The sequence below is a fragment of the Odocoileus virginianus genome, chromosome 22, assembly GCF_023699985.2.
Source record: "Odocoileus virginianus isolate 20LAN1187 ecotype Illinois chromosome 22, Ovbor_1.2, whole genome shotgun sequence".
In the NCBI taxonomy this organism is placed as follows: domain Eukaryota; kingdom Metazoa; phylum Chordata; class Mammalia; order Artiodactyla; family Cervidae; genus Odocoileus; species Odocoileus virginianus.
The window spans coordinates 22886439-22904298 of NC_069695.1; the positions used below are offsets into that span (position 1 = coordinate 22886439).

The window sequence follows — 17860 nt, forward strand, 5'->3', positions numbered from 1 at the left end:
GAGTACCTATGACAATCATTCTATCACCTATTATTTTTACTTATACTTTTTATAAGATAATAGCAAAGGAGTACTAAGCAATCACTAAAGAATTCTTTTCCAAAGACAACTGTCTCAGGAAAACCAAACATTTGAAGAATATACTCGCAACAGTCAGCTAGAAAATACAATTGAAAAGAGTGAATACCAAATTAAGAGTAAACATAATAAGAAACATATAATATTTTAATAAGAAAACTATAAAGCTTTACATAAGGATATTAAAAAACATCTAAATAAGCTGAAGGACACAACAAATTTCTGGACTGGAAAAATTACTATAAAGATGTGATTCCAAATTATCATATAAATTTAATTAAATCCCTCCCTGAGACTTTACAACAAAATGATTCATTCATGCAATAAACTCATACCCATGAAAACAGCTAAGAAATTTCTGAAAAAGAAAACTAAAACAATATCTTTAAAATTATTAACAGATTACATATGAAGAAATGTTGGAGATAATAATTTAGGAAAATATTCTAGTTCTTCACCTTATGACATGCCATGCCCAAAATGAATTACAAATAAGGACTTAAATGTAAATAAAATAAAACAATTATAAAACATCCAAGTTAATTTTTTAAAAATCTTGCCATTTTGGAAGATTTTTCTAGAACTGACATAAAAGATGAAAGGACTAACTATATAAATCTTAACACTTCCCCATTACCACAATCAAAATTTTTACAAACTTAAAAAACTCAAGTGTATGTGGATACAATGGAAAAATGGACAAAGTTGAAAACAAAAAAGGCCTAAAATTAATAAATCAAATAAGCTTCTACCTTAAGAAGCTAGCACAAGTATATATTAAAATCAAAGGAAATAAAGCAAAGAGGGAAAAATCAATTAAAATAATAAATGAACAAGCAGAAGATGACTCTATGAGGAGTAGGAGAAATCAATGAAACTGAACAACTTCTCCCTAGGTGACAGAGACAATGAGCAAGAAATCACAATTTGCCAATACGGAGCAGGGTAGAAGGGGATGTGAAATGACAGCATTGCAGAGTCTAGAATTAAACGTTATTAAGAGTATAGTATCAATTCAACAACTGAAACAGACCAATCACCTAAAAAACACAAATTACCAAAACTGGTGTGAAAAAAATGTAACATCTGAAGAGTCCTACATTTATTAAAGACATTAAATTCTTAATTAAACGTCTTCCCACAAACAAAGCTCCAAGCCTTTGGAGAATTTCCTGCAAGTTTCAGAATATGAACTCTTTCAGAAAAGAGGGGAGACAGGACTGCTTCTGACTCATTTTATAAGACAAACATTACACTGACAGCAAGACTCAAAGACAGCAAAACTACAGTTTGTAGTTTTCACACAAAGAAACACAAAAATAATTTTAACAAAATACTACCAATAGAATCTGAATTATATTTAAAAGAAAATACATTAAGATTAGCTAACTATCCAAAAAAGGAAGCATAGTTCACTGCATTAAGAAATTAAAGGATAAAATTAACATTTCAAAATATATGGAAAAAGTATATGACAAATTCAACTCATATTCATGATAACTTTCTACAAACTAGAAACAGAACTTTCCTTAACCTGATAAACATCTATTAAAAAAACTATAAATAATCTGTAAAAAAAAAAAAGAACCAAAAATCTACAGTGGGTAAAACTCAGCAAAGAATATTACCAGGGATAAAGCAGAACAGTTCATTTTGATAAAAGGTCAACTCACAGAGCTGTAACAATCCTACACATGCACGCACCTAAAAACAGATGCAACAAAACTGATTCAACTGAAGGGAGATACAATCAAATCCACAAGAGCTGGAGACTATGACACATTTAACAAACGACACAGATAAAACATCAGTTAGGATAGAAAGAACATGAAGACTATACACCAACTTGACCTAACCGGCATTTACAGAACATTTTACCCAACAATAGCAGCATACCTGATTTTTTCAAGAGCACAGAAAACATTCAAATGAATGCAGTAAAACAAGTTATCAATAAATTTCAAAGGATGGAAATAATATTGGATATGTTAAGTGACCATGACAGAATCAAATTAGTAATAAATAACACAAACATATTAGAAAAAGCCCCACATAATTGGAAATGAAATACAGTTCTAAACAATCCATGGCTCAAAAAAGAAATCGCAAGGTATATTAGAAAATATTTTAACTGTATAATAAAAACACAGCATATCACAACCGCTAACTGTATAATAAAAACACAGCATATCACAACCACTAGATTCAGCTACAAGTGCTTAAAGAAAAATTAGTAATAATAGTTTTAAATGTCTATAAGAAGAAAATAGGTATTTTTTAAAAAATCAATAATCTAGGCATACACCTTAAAAAGCAAGAAAATGAAGTAACTTAAACTCCAAAGAGAAAAAAAATAAGAGTAAATATCAACAAAATAGAAAATGGGTAACATGTAAAATCAGCAGTCAAAAACCTAACAGACTTATGATAAATCCTTACCAACACTGATCAAAATATTTTTATTAATACCAGGAATAAGAAGGAACATTGATAAATAATGATAACTATTTCAGATACGAGGGACAACTTTATGTCAATAAATTCAACATATTTAAAATAAGCAAATTCCTTGAAAGAAAACTCACAAAAACATAAAAAAAAAAGAAATCAAAATAGTCTGCTGCCTACTATAGAAACAATATCAAATTCCCATGAAGAAAACCCAAATCCAGATGTAATTTATTGGTAACTTATTTCAAATATTTACAGAAAATAATACCAATCTCACACAAACTCATTCAGAAAACAGAAAGGAAATACTTCCCCAACTCTTTTAAATGAGTGTCCACATAATTCTGATGACAGAGTGAGGATAATGCAAAACATTATGCCTCATCAACACATAAAAATATCTTTGGAAATATGAGAAAACTAAATCCAGCAATAAATAAGAGATAAATACATATGATTCAAGTGTGTCTGTCCCAGTATGCAGTTCTCAAAGTGCTGTCTATGAACCTCCAGAGGTCTCTCAGCTTCTTTCATGGAGCCAGTGAAGTCAAAACTATTTCAATAATACCAAAATGCTATTTCCCTTTTTCAAATGTGGTGATAGTAGGTGAACCCTGAACTTCCAGATGTTCAAGCTGGATTTAGAAAAGGCAGAGGAACCAGAGATCAAATTGCTAACATTTGTTGGATCACAGAAAAAGCAAGAGAGTTCCAGAAAAACATCTACTTCTGCTTTACTGATTACGCCAAAGCCTTGGCTGTGTAGATCACAACAAACTTCGGAAAATTCTTCAAGAGATGGGAATGCCAGACCACCTGACCTGCCTCCTGAGAAATCTGTATGCAGGTCAAGAAGCAACAGTTAGAACTGGACATGGAACAACAGACTGGTAGTTGTGAAAGAAGTATGTCAAGGCTGTATGTTGTCACCCTGCTTATTTAACTTACATGTAGAGGACATCATGTGAAATGCCGAACTAGATGAAGCACAAGCTGAGATCGAGATTGCCAGGAGAAATATCAATAACCTGAGATACTGAGATGACGCCACCCTTATGGCAGAAAGTGAAGAGGAACTAAAGAGCCTCTTGATGAAAGTGAAAAGAAGAGAGTGAAAAAGCTGGCTTAAAACTCAACATTCAAAAAATGAAGATCATAGCATCCGGTCCCATCACTTCTTGGTAAACAGATGGGGAAACAATGCAAACAGTGACAGACTTTATTTTCTTGGGCTCCAAAATCACTGCAGATGGTGACTGCAGCCATGAAATTAAGAGATGGAAATTAAGCTCCTTGGAAGGAAAGCTATGACCAACCTAGACAGCATATTAAAAAGCAGAAATGTTACTTTGCCAACAAAGGGCCGCCTAATCAAAGCTATAGTTTTCCAGTAGTCATGTATGGATGTGAGAGCTGAGTGCCAAAGAACCGACGCTTTTGAACTATGGTGTTGGAGAAGACTCTTGAGAGTCCCTTGGACTGCAAGGAGATCCACCCAGTCCATCCTAAAGGAGATCTGTCCTGGGTGTTCATTGGAAGGACTGATGCTGAAGCTGAAACTCCAATACTTTGGCCACCTGATTTGAAAAACTGACTCATTGGAAAAGACCCTGATGCTAGGAAAGATTGAAGGTGGGGGAGAAGGGACAACAAAGGATGAGATGGTTAGATGGCATCACACTCAATGGACAGGAGCCTGAGGAAGCTCCAGGAGTTGGTGATGGTCAGGAAGGCCTGGCGTGCTGCAGTCCATGGGGTCACAAAGAGTCGGACACAACTGAGTGACTGAACTGAACAAAGAACTGAGTTATCAAGCCATGAAAAGACTTGGAAACGTAAATGCATATTACTGAAGATGTCAATCTGAAAAGGCTACAGACTGTTTAATTCCAACTATACAACATTCTGAAAAAGGCAAAACTACAGAGACAATAAAAATATCCATAGTTGTCAAGGGTAGAGAGAGATAAACATGTACAGCATAGGAAATTTTTAGGATGGTGAAACAACTTTCTATGACATTATAAATGGTGAATACACATCACTATACATTTGTCCAAACCCACAGAACATACAATACCATGAGTGAACCCTAACAAACCATGGACATTTGATGATAATGATGTATCAATGTAGGTTCACCAATTTAACCAATGTGCTACTCTGTGGGGGATGCTGATAATGGAGAAAGCTATTCACACATGAAGGTATAATAAAAATTACAAAGTACCAATTAAGTTTAAAAACAACACTTCTGCATACCAAATTTATGATAGCTGTCTTCACAATAAGCTTGCACGAACATTTGTGTTGGAAACCTGACTACTTGCCTTTTTTGACAAAATACAATTTCTACTTAAAACAACTGACAAATTATGGGTTTTTAGACTTGAGTATTTAGTAACATTTCCTTAAAAATGAAGAAAGTGAGCTAGGAGTCTCAGGGCAAAGTACTGACAATATTTATAGCTGCCAATGACAAAATTAGAGCTTTCAAGTGAAAAGAATTTTCCATCTGTCACTATGCACCTGACAATTTTCTAGAATTAAAGACTTTTCTACTGAGGTTGGTAGTGTTATTAACAAATGCAATTTTGAAGAATTATATAATGAAATGCATGAGCATTTCATGAAAGTACTTACTCGAAAGATCTAAATAACTCAGAAAAACAATTTTTCCAAATGACCAATATATGATGTTTCAAAGTCATTCATGAGTGTAAGATCCATTCTTCAGTGCAAAACATAGATTTTTAACGTACAAAAGGTCACTGATGTTGTTTCTACAACATTAAGTTCAGTTCAGTCGCTCAGTGTCCAACTCCTTGCAGCCCCATGGACTGCAGCACGCCAGGCATCCCTGTCCATCACCAACTCCCAGAGTTTACCCAAACTCACATCCACTGAGTCGCCGATGCCATCCAACCATGTCATCCTCTGTCGTCCCCTTCTCCTCCTGCCTTCAATCTTTCCCAGCATCAGGGTCTTTTCCAATGAGTCATCTCCTTGCAGTCCAAGGGACTCTCAAAAGTCTTCTCCAACACCACAGTTCAAAAGCATCAAACAAACCAATAAACCAGCTACCACGTGTTGAGTTTTGGTGTACTATCAAAGAAGAACGTTCACGATTTTAACTGAAAAGACACCTTCCTTCTCCAAATATTTAACTGTTATGAGACCAGATTTCTTGCATATACTTCACCCAAAGCCATATCACAACAAACTGAGAATGCAGAAACAAAATTAAAAATTCATTTATCTTCTATTAAGCTAGACTGTCAAGAGACCTGAAAAAATGTAGAACAAGACCATTCTTTCACTTTTCTTTGCTGTTCTGAAAAAATGTTTTAAAAATGAAATTAACAGGTTAACAGGTTTGTTAATGCTACTTTTAAATGAATAATATTTTTAATTTCTCAGCCTTAATTTTTTTTAACTTTTTATTTTGTATTGGGGTACAGCCAACTGATTAACATCATCATGACAGTTTCAGGTGAACAGTGATTATATACATACATACACATGTATCCATTCTCCCCCAAACTCCCTCAGTCTTAATTTCTAATACAATAAATATTGATGTAACCCATATATGTGAAATTCTTTGGTGTCTAAAAATAATTTGAGGGTGTAAAGAGGTCACAAAGATTAAGAAATCTGACAACAGCATGTCAAAAATGCAAGGTTTAATAGTGAAAAACTAATGAGACTAGCCAGATTATCAGAATAAGAAAAATATGATCCTTTCAATAAGCAGAAAAAGCACTTAAAATTCAACAGCCATTCATAACTTAAACGGTCTCAGTGAACTAGTAAATGACAAAGATATCCACTTCCATCACTTTCTATTCAACACTGTATTAGAAGTGCCAGCAATGAAGTAAGGCAAAAACAGAAACAAGTCATAAAAACTGAAAAGGGAAAAGTAAAACTGCCTCAATTTGCAAATAGTCATGCTTATGTTCATAGAAAACCCAGTGAAATCTATGAAAGAACTACTAGGAACTAATAAGTGAATTTGGCAAGGTCACAGGATAAATATAAATTGTATTTTTATAAACTAGCCACAATCACTGGAAAACAAAGATTTTTAAAGTATTGTTAACAGCTAAGAAATAAGTTCCAGAGTCTAATAACAAAAACCATGCAAGATTTCCATACTGAAAAGTTATGAGCTAAGAGAAATGGACAACTATACCTTATTTAAGGATTTCGGTACTCAATACCTTTATGATGTTCAGTCTCCCCAAACTGAACTGCAGATTCAATGCAATCCAAAACAAAATTCTAGGAGTCCATTTGTAGGAACTAATTCTAAAATTGTAAGGAAAAGCAAAGGAGCTAAAATAATCTTGAGGAAATAGAAAAAAGTTGGAGAACTTACACTACCTTATTTCAAAACTTATTATAAAGCTTCAGCAAGCAAGACCATGTGGTAGAAGATTAATCAAATATATCAATGAAACAAGAGTTCAAAAATAGGCCAACAATTGATTTTCAAGAAAGACTCTGAGGCAAATCAATGAGAAAAGGAAAATATTTTTAACATGTGACACTGGAAAAACTGGATATACAAACAAAAAAATAAAGCCTTAAAAATAATTTTGTGTAATAATTAGGGAATTGCATTACAATTACTCTTCTTAATACTCACATTTTTCATTTTGATGTTCCCCCAATCATCGTCCTGTTTTAAAGACAAATAATAAACATTTAACCATCCCTGTATAATCCAAACATAATCTAACTATCAAGTAATTTTAGACTTCTACTTCAAAATAAAAATTTTCTGCATGCAGATTTAAAAATTACTGTAATCAAAAAAATTTTTAAAAAAACAAAAAAACTAATGCAGCCTTAAAACTAATAGGTCTAACAACTGTTTAAACTACATAAGATACCATCTAAAAGACAGTAAACTTGCAGCACCAGAAGTACTGAAACACTTGATTGATGACATATGACAAATGCTAACTTTCTGCATGTTTGGAACCAGCAGAGCTAAAAACAACTTATATGATAAGAACAAAGAACAACCTAGGGAATGAAATAGGTTTACACAATTAGGATGATTATACAACTAATCACCCAAATCAAGAGACTTGGAGAATGAAAGTGCTACTACCAATTATACCAGGAGAGTAAATAAGACCACCCAAGGCAAACTAATCATTACTAACATTTGCTGCATCCACAAATATTTCTCAGGACCTAAATTTCACACCTATGCATCAATTAACAAATACTTTAACTTCTATATATTCATTTAATGGAGAAGGAAATGGCAACCCACTCCAGTACTCTTGCCTGGAGAATCCCATGGACGGAAGAGCCTGGTAACCTACAGTCCACGGGGTGGCAAAGAATCGGACATGACTGAGCTATTTAAACCATGTTTTCTGAAATGCTGATTGGCACAGATATTTTGTCAGCTAAGCCCTTCCTTTCACAGGAAGTCAGTTCCATATCAGTTCCTTCCTTTCCACAGAAGGTACCAGGCATTCCATATGCTTCCCTTGGGTGGTGCTACTATCTCTTTTTAGACATCCTACTTCAAAGGGGAAAGTAAGTTCCTAAATCCCTTCTCAATTTAAGGACTAATACTGCTAATCAAAAGGAATGGTAACTATATATGCCCCCTGAAATAATGTACTTCTCCAAGGTTATACAAAGTTGGGAAGTGAACCCAGATTTGCTTGATCTGTAAATTCCATGTTCCTTTGGTCCCTTATTATGTTACTTAAACCTCTCTGGTGATCAGTTTCCTCGTTTATCAAATACATAAAATAATTTACTTTCCTCATTTTTTAAATACATACAGTTGAAAATAAAATAAATATTCTTATATTGTTTTATTGCCCAGTTAACAGGGGTAGCCAATCCTCATCTCTAAAACAGTGTGATCACTGTAAATGAACTAAAGGAAAAGTTAAGTTGTATTCATTGATACCATGCATTTAAAATAAAAACATTAATGCTGCTCAATAGCAGTGTTTTGAAACAGCTACACTGTTCCTTTCTTAACATGAATAAGAGTTTTAATCCCATAGACTATCTACTGTCACCAAATAAAAATACCTCAAATGTTACATTTTCTGGTGTTAATTATTTTCACAAGTACATAATGAGAATTTCGACTACATTTTACCTTCAGTGTTCCTCCTTTCACCATAACTTTCTGTCTGGCCGGCTGGACTCCAGTCAGTGCAAAAAGCTGAGCCTTGAACACCATTGGAGGTTCATCAGTATTCAGTTCTACACCTTCAAATTTCTCCTTTCCCCATTTCACAGTAACTGCAAACAAACCATAATTTTGTTTTCATTTACAAAATAACAAGGCTTAAGATTTAGAAGATCCTTAGAACTATTAGGCTAGTTCTTGATCACCAAACTATGTCACTAACCTTTTTACTCTACTAATGCTTACCAAATCAGAAGCGAAGTGAGTGCAAAAGATCTTAAGATAAAATTTAACTGGATCTAATCCAACTCTCCACTTCCCTGGTGGCTCAGACGGTAAAGCATCTGCCTACAATGCGGGAGACCCGGGTTTGATCCCTGTGTTGGGAAGATCCTCTGGAGAAGGAAATGGCAACCCACTCCAGTACTCTTGCCTGGAAAATCCCATGGATGGAGGAGCTACAGTCCACAGGGTCGCAGGAGTCGGACACAACTGAGCAACTTCACTCACTCAATCCAACTCTCATTTGATAAATAAGTAAACTGAGACTTAAAAGAAACAGACTGATTTATTAACTTCACAAAACTAGTCAGTAAATATTCAAGGTTTCTGAATCCTCCTCCAATAATATATGCAAAAAAAGACGACACTGATACACCTCCTAGAATAAGGTTCACAGGCTTCAAAATGTGTTTCTTTGAACAATCATTAAGATCAGGTAAGGTCTGCTTCCTGAGCAAGAGGTGGTCAAGTATTAAGAAAAATCCAAGAATTCTCTGGCAGTCCAATGGTTAGGACTCTGCTTTCACTGCAGGAGGCTGCATTTGATTCCTGGTTGGGGAACTAAGATCCCAAGTGTGTGGGTGTGGCCAAATTAAAAAACAAAAAAAGAGAGAGAGAAAAGTCAAAAAATATACCTGAATCATTAAAAAAATATAGAAATCTTACTTCACAGCCATTCAGATGGCTACTACAAAAGCAACATGACAAACACACACACATACACACACACACAGAAAATAACAAGTGTTGGCAGGAATGCAGGCAAATTGGAACCCTTGCGTGTCTCTATGGAAATTTAAAAATGGTGCCACCACTGTGGAAGGATGGTAGTTCCTCAACAAGTTAAGCAAGAATCACTACTAAATGACCCAGCAATTCCATTTCTAGGCATATACTCAAAAGTATGGAGAGCAGGGAATCAAACTGACACTTACATGCCCACGTTCATAGCAGCATTATTTAACAACAGCCTAGAAACAGGAGCAACCCAAGCGTCCATCAACAGATGAATGAATGAACAAAATGTAGTATATATGTACAATGGACGTTATTCAGCCTTAAAAAAATAATGAAATTCTGACACATGCTACCAAATGGATGAAACTTGGAGACATTATGCTAAGTGAAATAATCTAGATAACAAAAGGATAAGTACTATATGACTCTACTTATGTGAGGTACGTAGAGAAGTCAAGTTCACAGAGACAAAAAGTAGAATGGTGGTTGCCAGTAGAATGGTAGAGGCTAGGGAGAAATGGAAACGGGGAGCTACTGCTAAATGAGTACAGAGTTTCAGTTTAGGAGCATCACAAATTTCCGGAGGTGGATGGTGATGTTTGCATAGCAATGTGAATGCACTGAAGGTCAAAAATTGTACACTTAAAAATGGTTAGAACTATTGAAAGTTATGACCAACCTAGATAACATATTAAAAAGCAGAGACATTACTTTGCCAACAAAGATCCGTTTAGTCAAGGCTATGGTTTTTCCAGTGGTCATGTATGGATGTGAGAGTTGGACTATGAAGAAAGCTGAGCACCGAAAAATTGATGCTTTTGAACTGTGGTGTTGGAGAAGACTCTTGAGAGTCCCTTGGACTACAAGGAGATCCAACCAGTCCATCCTAAAGGAGATCAGTCCTGGGTGTTCATTGGAAGGACTGAGGCTGAAGCTGAAACTCCAATACTTTGGCTACCTCATGTGAAGAGTTGACTCATTGGAAAAGACCCTGATGCTGGGAGGGATTGGAGGCAGGAGGAGAAGGGGATGACAGAGGATGAGATGGCTGGATGGCATCACCGACTCGATGGACGTGAGTTTGAGTAAACTCCGGGAGTTGGTGATGGATAGGGAGGCCTGGCGTGCTGCAATTCATGGGGTCACAAAGAGTCAGACGTGACTGAGCGACTGAACTGAACTGAATTACATATCCTTTAGAACATGTTACATATACTTTACCATAATAAAAAATTCAATCAATCTCATAAAATAGCTACTTTTGAAATATGTAAAAATAAACTAGGGAATTCCCTGGTGTTCCAGTGGTTAGGACTCCATGCTTTCACTGCCCAGGGCCTGGGTTCAATCCCTGGTCAGGGAACTAAGATCCCCAAAGCCCCATGGGGCTGCCATTTAAATAAACATACTAACTCCAGGATCTACATAGTTTTTTCCATTGAAACCTTTATACCTACTCAAAATGAGAATCCCACAACTAGTAGTTGTCTGATTTCTCTGATTACTAAAATCAGAATGTAAAAAAGTGACCCTCGAACATCCCAGGCAATCCAGAGATTAAGACTCCATGCTTCCACTCCAAGGGGCTTGGGTTCATTCCCTGATCAGAGAAATAAGATCTCTCATGTCATGCAGCGCCAGTATTAAAAAAAAAAAAAAAGTGTGACCCTGACTCCAAATCCCAGTTCAATCAATGTTAGCATTCATTCAGTGATAAACCCAGTAGAAAGCATTAGGGAGACTCTATGAACTTACAATTTAATAAAGCAAAGACAGAAAAAGGTTAAAACAATCAACAATATGAATATTACAAATGCCAGAGGAACACAAGGTAATGCTTCATGAGTGAGGAAGAACACCCTGGAGAAAGTGATACTAGAAGTTACCACTATCGACTTTTGAGTCTGAAAGAAAATTAGGTGTTAGCCTGAAAATAAGAATAAAAGCATTCATGGAAAAGATACTCAAAAGCATAAGGCAGCACTGGTATCCTGAGAGACAAGTAATTTCCAGAGTGATGGGGAAGCAGCTGAAAAAGGAGAAACGGACCAAGGACCAAGTCAGGGAGGACAACTTAAGTCATGTTAAAATGTACAGGCTGTATGTTGCACAAAAGGCGCAGTCCCTGAAAGGTTTATAAAAGCCACTTTGGTTTGAACATTAGATCACTCCAGCAGTGGCAGAGAAAATATAGGTTTGAAGAGGGAACAACTACAATCACTGAGATAAGCCAGAAACATAAAACAATAGCACAAACAAAAGACAAGAGAGGAAAAGATCAAAACAGTAAGAGAAAAAATGAAGATGAATATATCTGAAACTTATTTAACTATGTCACTGTGGCCAAGTTAAACTTTTCACCTACCCATAAAGGACAATTATACCAGTACCAAAGGATTCTGTTGAAGATTAAAACAAAGCAATATGTATAAAAACCTGAGTTTTGCACCAAACACAAACGTATTTACGGCACTTACCCTTCATCATATATGAGACTGGACATTTAATTCTTTTTTACTAAATCTTATGAATCAGTACTTAAAATGTTTTTTTTTTTTTTTAATATAGGACTTTTCACAGAACCTGGAAATAGATTCTCAATATGGAGATGTCAAAGGAAGAAACCTTAGAAATCTACTTCAGTTACCTCATTTTGGAAATAAGAAAAAGAGCTGATTAGATATTTAAGATGGAACTCAATTTTTAAGGTAGGAAGTTTGGTGAGTACAGGCATTTTTCGAGGGGAACAAAGACAGGGATTGGTTTAATTGTGAGCCTACCTGTGTGCTTAAGTATCAGCATGCACTGATATTTACCTACCATGACTTAATGCTCATTAAATTTTTTATTGCATAAATAGAATATTTCAAGTGTTAATTGTTATGGCTTTCAGAAAGAGGTTGAACTATCATTATTAAAGCATTCAGGCACACAAGAGTTTTGAGGACATTACTCTGCTGTGGTTTCCCCCCCTTTGCCTGATAAAGCAATAAAGCTATTCTTTTCCACTTCATCTCTACCTTCCCCCAAAACAAAAAATCATTATTAAAGTATTTAATTCAAAATTCTAGAATATCAAGAATCCACCTCGAGTTTTAAATATTATTCTTTTGTTTGATGTCATTCTTTCAAAATGCTAAATGTTCACGAAAGGAATTATGATAGAGTGTCAACCACAGCCAAAGAATCACACACCCATAACTAACTGGAACCACCACAGAGGTTTTAGGTGCCATTTTGAATCAAGACTGGGAGACAGCAAGGTCCATTAACTCCAGTAAAAACGTGATCCTGCCTCACACATCGGACTACCATCACGCCAAAGGGGGGGGGGGGGGGGGGAGACTGTCAAACGCCAATCAAAATGAAATGATGCCCTTGCCCGCGGATATTTGTATTCCTTCACCTCTTAAAAGCTAACACTGTGCTTCGGCCGTGGAAGCCCAAAACAATGTTTCATGAAACAAAAACGAAGCAAAAAGGTAAGTTCGCCATCTGCCTCGGGATAAAACTGAAATTGATACAAAAGGGGCGGTGGCAGCTCAGGAAGTAAGCCGAGGGAAATCCCAAGAACGTCGAAGGCTAACCTCCCATCCCCGGCCCCTCACCACTCCCTGGCCCAGGCTTCCCCTCCTGGCCGCCCCCCTCCCGCGGCCAGGCTACCACTCGAGAAGCCCAGGAAATGCCACCGCACCTCCATCCTGGTCCACCCTCACCCCAAGCCGCAAGCGACGACAGCGACACAAACTATTCTGCAGAGTCACCACTCGAAGGGGGCCGACGCGAGCTGCTTCCCCACCTCGCCCCCCGCGCCCACCCCACCCACCCGGCGGCGCCGGGGGCCCCCGGCTCGCCTCACGCCGCAGGGCCCGGAACTCGCGCGAGAGAGGAAGGGGCGCGGGGTCCCTCGGCGCCGCGGTCCCCCCACCCGCCCAGTGCTCGGCCGGGAGCCCGCCCCGCGGGCCGGGCCTACCCAGCGGCCTAGCCCCGGGCGGGACTGCGGGCGCGCGGCGAGGAGGAGCTCACCGGAGTAGAGCGGCATGGCGGGGCGCGGGGGCGCGGCGGCACGGGAAGGCCGGGCCTGGCAAGGACGACGAAGGGAAGGGGCTGCGAAGGAGCTGCGGTGGCGGCCGAGGCGGAGGCGCTGCGGTGGCGGTGGTGGTTGCGGCAGGCACGGGGCGACAAGAAACTCATTCAAACCGGCCCCTGGCGATGACGCAGCAGCACGCCGCCCGCCTGCCGAGCCACCGGGCGACTGCGGGGAGGAAGCGAGGCGGGGCCTGCGGGTGGAGAGACGAGGGCGGCGGGAGAGGCGGGGCGCGCGCAGCCCCTGCGCCGCACAGGTGCGCGCCTGCGCACTGCGCCCCGCCTGCGCCCACTGGGCTCGGGCACCGCCCCGCCCCGCAGGGCCGCAGAGGGAGTGGGGGCGACCTGGTGCCCCTACGGCAGCCTCTTCAAAGTCTTCTTCCTCTATTTCCGAATGGCGGGGCGGTGCAAGCTGCGGCTTTATTCTTTCTACTAAAGGAGCCAGGAGGAAAGCCTTGCCCCGCCCCTCAACTTGGTCGTCTTATTAGTGAAAATGTCTGGCCCTCCCTTTCAGGATTTTGCAACAAAAATTAACATCAAGGTACTTGGAGAGCATCTCATATAGGCTTGTCTTGGTTTTAACGTGTTACTGTTGTTCCTAACACCTGTTGGGATTCTAGGTTGGATTTAGTAGAGGAACAGATACAGCGCCCCTGACTGCCCCGCGGAAGACTTACTTGAAGCCTCCACTAATTGTCCTCACCTCTTTCCCCAGCCTGGAAAAGAAGGAAATTAGACTAGAAGGTTCCTGTTGTTATTTGGTTGCTCGGTCCCCTTTGACCCTTTTGCGACCCCACCCCTGGAATGTAGCCCGCCAGATTACCTTGTCAGTGAAATCCCAGGCAAGGATACTAGAATGGGTTGCTGTTTCCTTCTCCAGGATGGTTTCTGAGGCCTCTTCAAACTCTTAAGTTGTCATGGCTGAAATCAGTTTCATTCTAGATGAGTTACAGAGGAAACAGAACCTGTGAATGAACAAAGGAATTTCGAAAAGGTGCAAATTAAAGGTGTTTCCTGCCTAATACAGAGGTTTTATAAAGACCCTTTATACTGCAAAAGAGGAGCTGGGAGAGTGGCTATCTCAAAACTAAAACGGGCCATATTTCAACCCAGTTGGAGAGTGATTTCATCAGTCTACATCAGGAGTCTTATTCACCCTTTACTATTTCACTCTTCAAGACCCAAAATGTGACCAAAAGGACACGAAGATGCTGTAGAACATTATTTAAAGTAACATGTGTAATATTAAGTCATCATAGATTAAGATTTTTTTTAAATTGGAGTGTAGTTGAGTTACAATGTTGTGTTCCTTTCAGGTGTACACCAAACAGATAGATATATACACACACACACACAAAGAATTCTGTATAGAATATATATATTCTTTTTCAGATTCTTTTTTGGTATAGGTTATTACAATATACTTAATATACTTTACTATTCTTAATATACTTATCTATTTTATATATAGCAGTGTCTATTAATCTCAAACTAATCTATCCCTTGCCCCAATTTCCCCAATGGTAACTGTAAGTTTGTTTTCTATGTCTGTGAGCCTATTTCAGTTTTGTAAATAAGCTCACTTGTACCATTTTTTAAGATTCCACATATATTTGTCTTTGTCTTAGTGTAATCATTTCTAGGTCCATCCATGTTGCTGTAAATGCCATTATTTCACTCATTTTTATGGCTACATGGGAAGGTATGGAATACTTGTGTATATACATCCCCTCTCTCTTTATCCATTCATCTGTTGATGGGGCATTTAGGTTGCTTCCATGTCTTGGCTACTGTAAATAGTGCTACAGTCAACATTGGGGTGCATGTATCTTTTCAATTACTTTTCTCCAGACATATTTCCAGGAGTGGGATTGCAGGATCACATTGTAACTATTTTTAGCTTTTTAAGGAAACTCCACACTATTTTCCATAGTGGCTGCACCAATTTACATTCCCACCAACAGTGCAGGCGAGTTCTCTTTTCTCCATACCCTCTTCTGCATTTATTACTTGTAGACCCGATGATGGCCATTCTGAGCAGGGTGAGTGGATACTCCATTGTAGAGTTTTTCCAGGTTTTTTTTTGTTTGTTTTTTTCCCTTGAAGTGTGGCACATAGAACTTCCCAGACCAGGGATTGAACCCACATCCCCTGCAGTGGAAGCACTGTCTTAACCTAAATTGGACTGCCAGGGAAGCCCTTATTGTAGTTTTGATTTACATTTCTCTGTTTCTCTGATAGGGCTTCCTTGGTTGCTCAGTGCAAAAGAATCCGCCTGCTAATGCAGGAGATGTGGATTTGATCCAGGGTTGGGAAGATCCCCTGGAGAAAGAAATGGCAACCCACTCCAGTATTCTTGCCTGGGAAACCCCATGGACAGAGGAGCCTGGTGGGTTACATACAGTCCACGGTGTCGCAAAAGAGTTGGACGTGACTTAACAATTAAACAACAACAAATTTCTCTAATAATCAGTGATGTTGGGCATCTTTTCATGTGCCTTCCAGACATCTGTATGTCTGCTTCGGAGAAATGTATATTCAGATCTTCTTCCCATTTTAAAAAAATGAAACTATTTGGCTGCATCAGGCCTTAGTTGTGGGATGTGGGAACCTTTGGTGGGTTTTTCCTATCTTTCAACATACATCTATTTCTTCAACATCTGTATTCCCCCCACCAGACTATAAAACAGAATTGTGGCTTCCCAGCAGACACTCTGGAATTATCAGATGCTGTGAGAATTGGATGTAAGAGAAATTTTTTTGAGCTTGCTTGTTCTATCCATGACCAGGGAGTCTTCTAGACTAAGTTTATTTTCAACACAGCCCCAAATTTTGGTACAACTAACTTCTAGCCTCACTGGGGGACCTGAATTTAAGACAAAGCAGGCAGAGTGAGAATTTGAAACAACACTGAAAGGAGGCATAGAAGGAAATTTGCATGACTGGTCTCCATGGATGTCTCCAAGAGTTATAGATAACCAGCCACCTTGGCGCACATCTTATATATGCATGCCTAAATCCTGATCTACTTGTTTCTACTGGAATCTTCTGCTTAAGGTGGATTTCTTTAAATAATAAATATATTGGTAATATCTTAACCTGTTCATTTATAAATAAACAAGTTCCTGTAAAAGATGGCAGATACCAGAAAGGCTTTTAGTTGGTGAACCACCTACCGTTTGTTGCTTGGAATGCCCCCCATCATCTGGCCAACAAAAATCCTATGCATCTGTAACGTATTTAATGCTAACTCTTTTACATTTGCTTCAAGTCTGCTCCTATAATTACCCCATTTCTATCAAGTAGCAACATCTTAGCTGTTTGCTCTTCTGATTCACAAATATGTACTGAGTGCAAGACATTCAGTGTAGAAGCTGTGGATTCAAAGATGAATCAAACAAAGGTTCTCCCCTCCTGAGACTTAGAATCTACTAGAAATATTTAAATTGGCTCTGAATTAATCAGAGCTCTTGGCTGTAAACAACAAAAACCTGAGACAAGAAGCTCATGGGTGACATAGGGTAAATTTACACAATCATTAGCAAAACCTGGGAACCAGGCATAGGTCATGGATAGAAACCCAGGGACGTGGGCAGCAGGGAACATAGCCAGGGTCACAATCTGGCCACTCTGCATGAGTAATTTCAAATCCCAAGCCTACTTCACTCCTTCAAAATTCTGTGTCCTGAGCAAGAATACATAGTTGACCAATGACGAGGAAAGGAATGCCTGACTCCACTTCCAACTCAAACACACTGGGGTACGGGGCATAAGCTACCCCAAATCAAAGGGCTAGGTATTTATTTCTTACCTCTGCTGTAACAAATTACCACAAATTTAGTAGCTTGAAACCACACACACACATACACAAATTTATCACTTTATACTTCTGGCAGACAGAAGTCCAAGAAGGGTCTTAACCTTAAGTATTGGCAAGACTACACTCTTTCTGGAGGCTCCAGAGAAAAATTCATTCCTTACCTTCCCCAGATTCTAGAGGCTCCCCACATTCCTGGTCTTGCGGCCCCACTCTGACCTCGGCTT

The 17860-nt window shown here is 38.7% G+C and overlaps 1 protein-coding gene across 1 annotated transcript in view; it reads right to left on the bottom strand.

Annotated features, from left to right (window-relative positions):
• The window catches only part of USP14 (ubiquitin specific peptidase 14), a 34227-nt gene extending 20196 nt beyond the window's left edge, over positions 1 to 14031 (bottom strand). The window contains exons 1-3 of the mRNA XM_020881767.2: positions 13757 to 14031; positions 8678 to 8823; positions 7184 to 7216 (exon numbers count right to left, since the gene is read on the bottom strand). Of these exons, the coding sequence (XP_020737426.1) occupies positions 7184 to 7216; positions 8678 to 8823; positions 13757 to 13772 (195 nt within the window). The 5' untranslated portion in view covers positions 13773 to 14031. The remainder of the gene's footprint in view (positions 1 to 7183; positions 7217 to 8677; positions 8824 to 13756) is intronic.
• Between the last annotated feature and the right edge of the window lie 3829 nt (positions 14032 to 17860).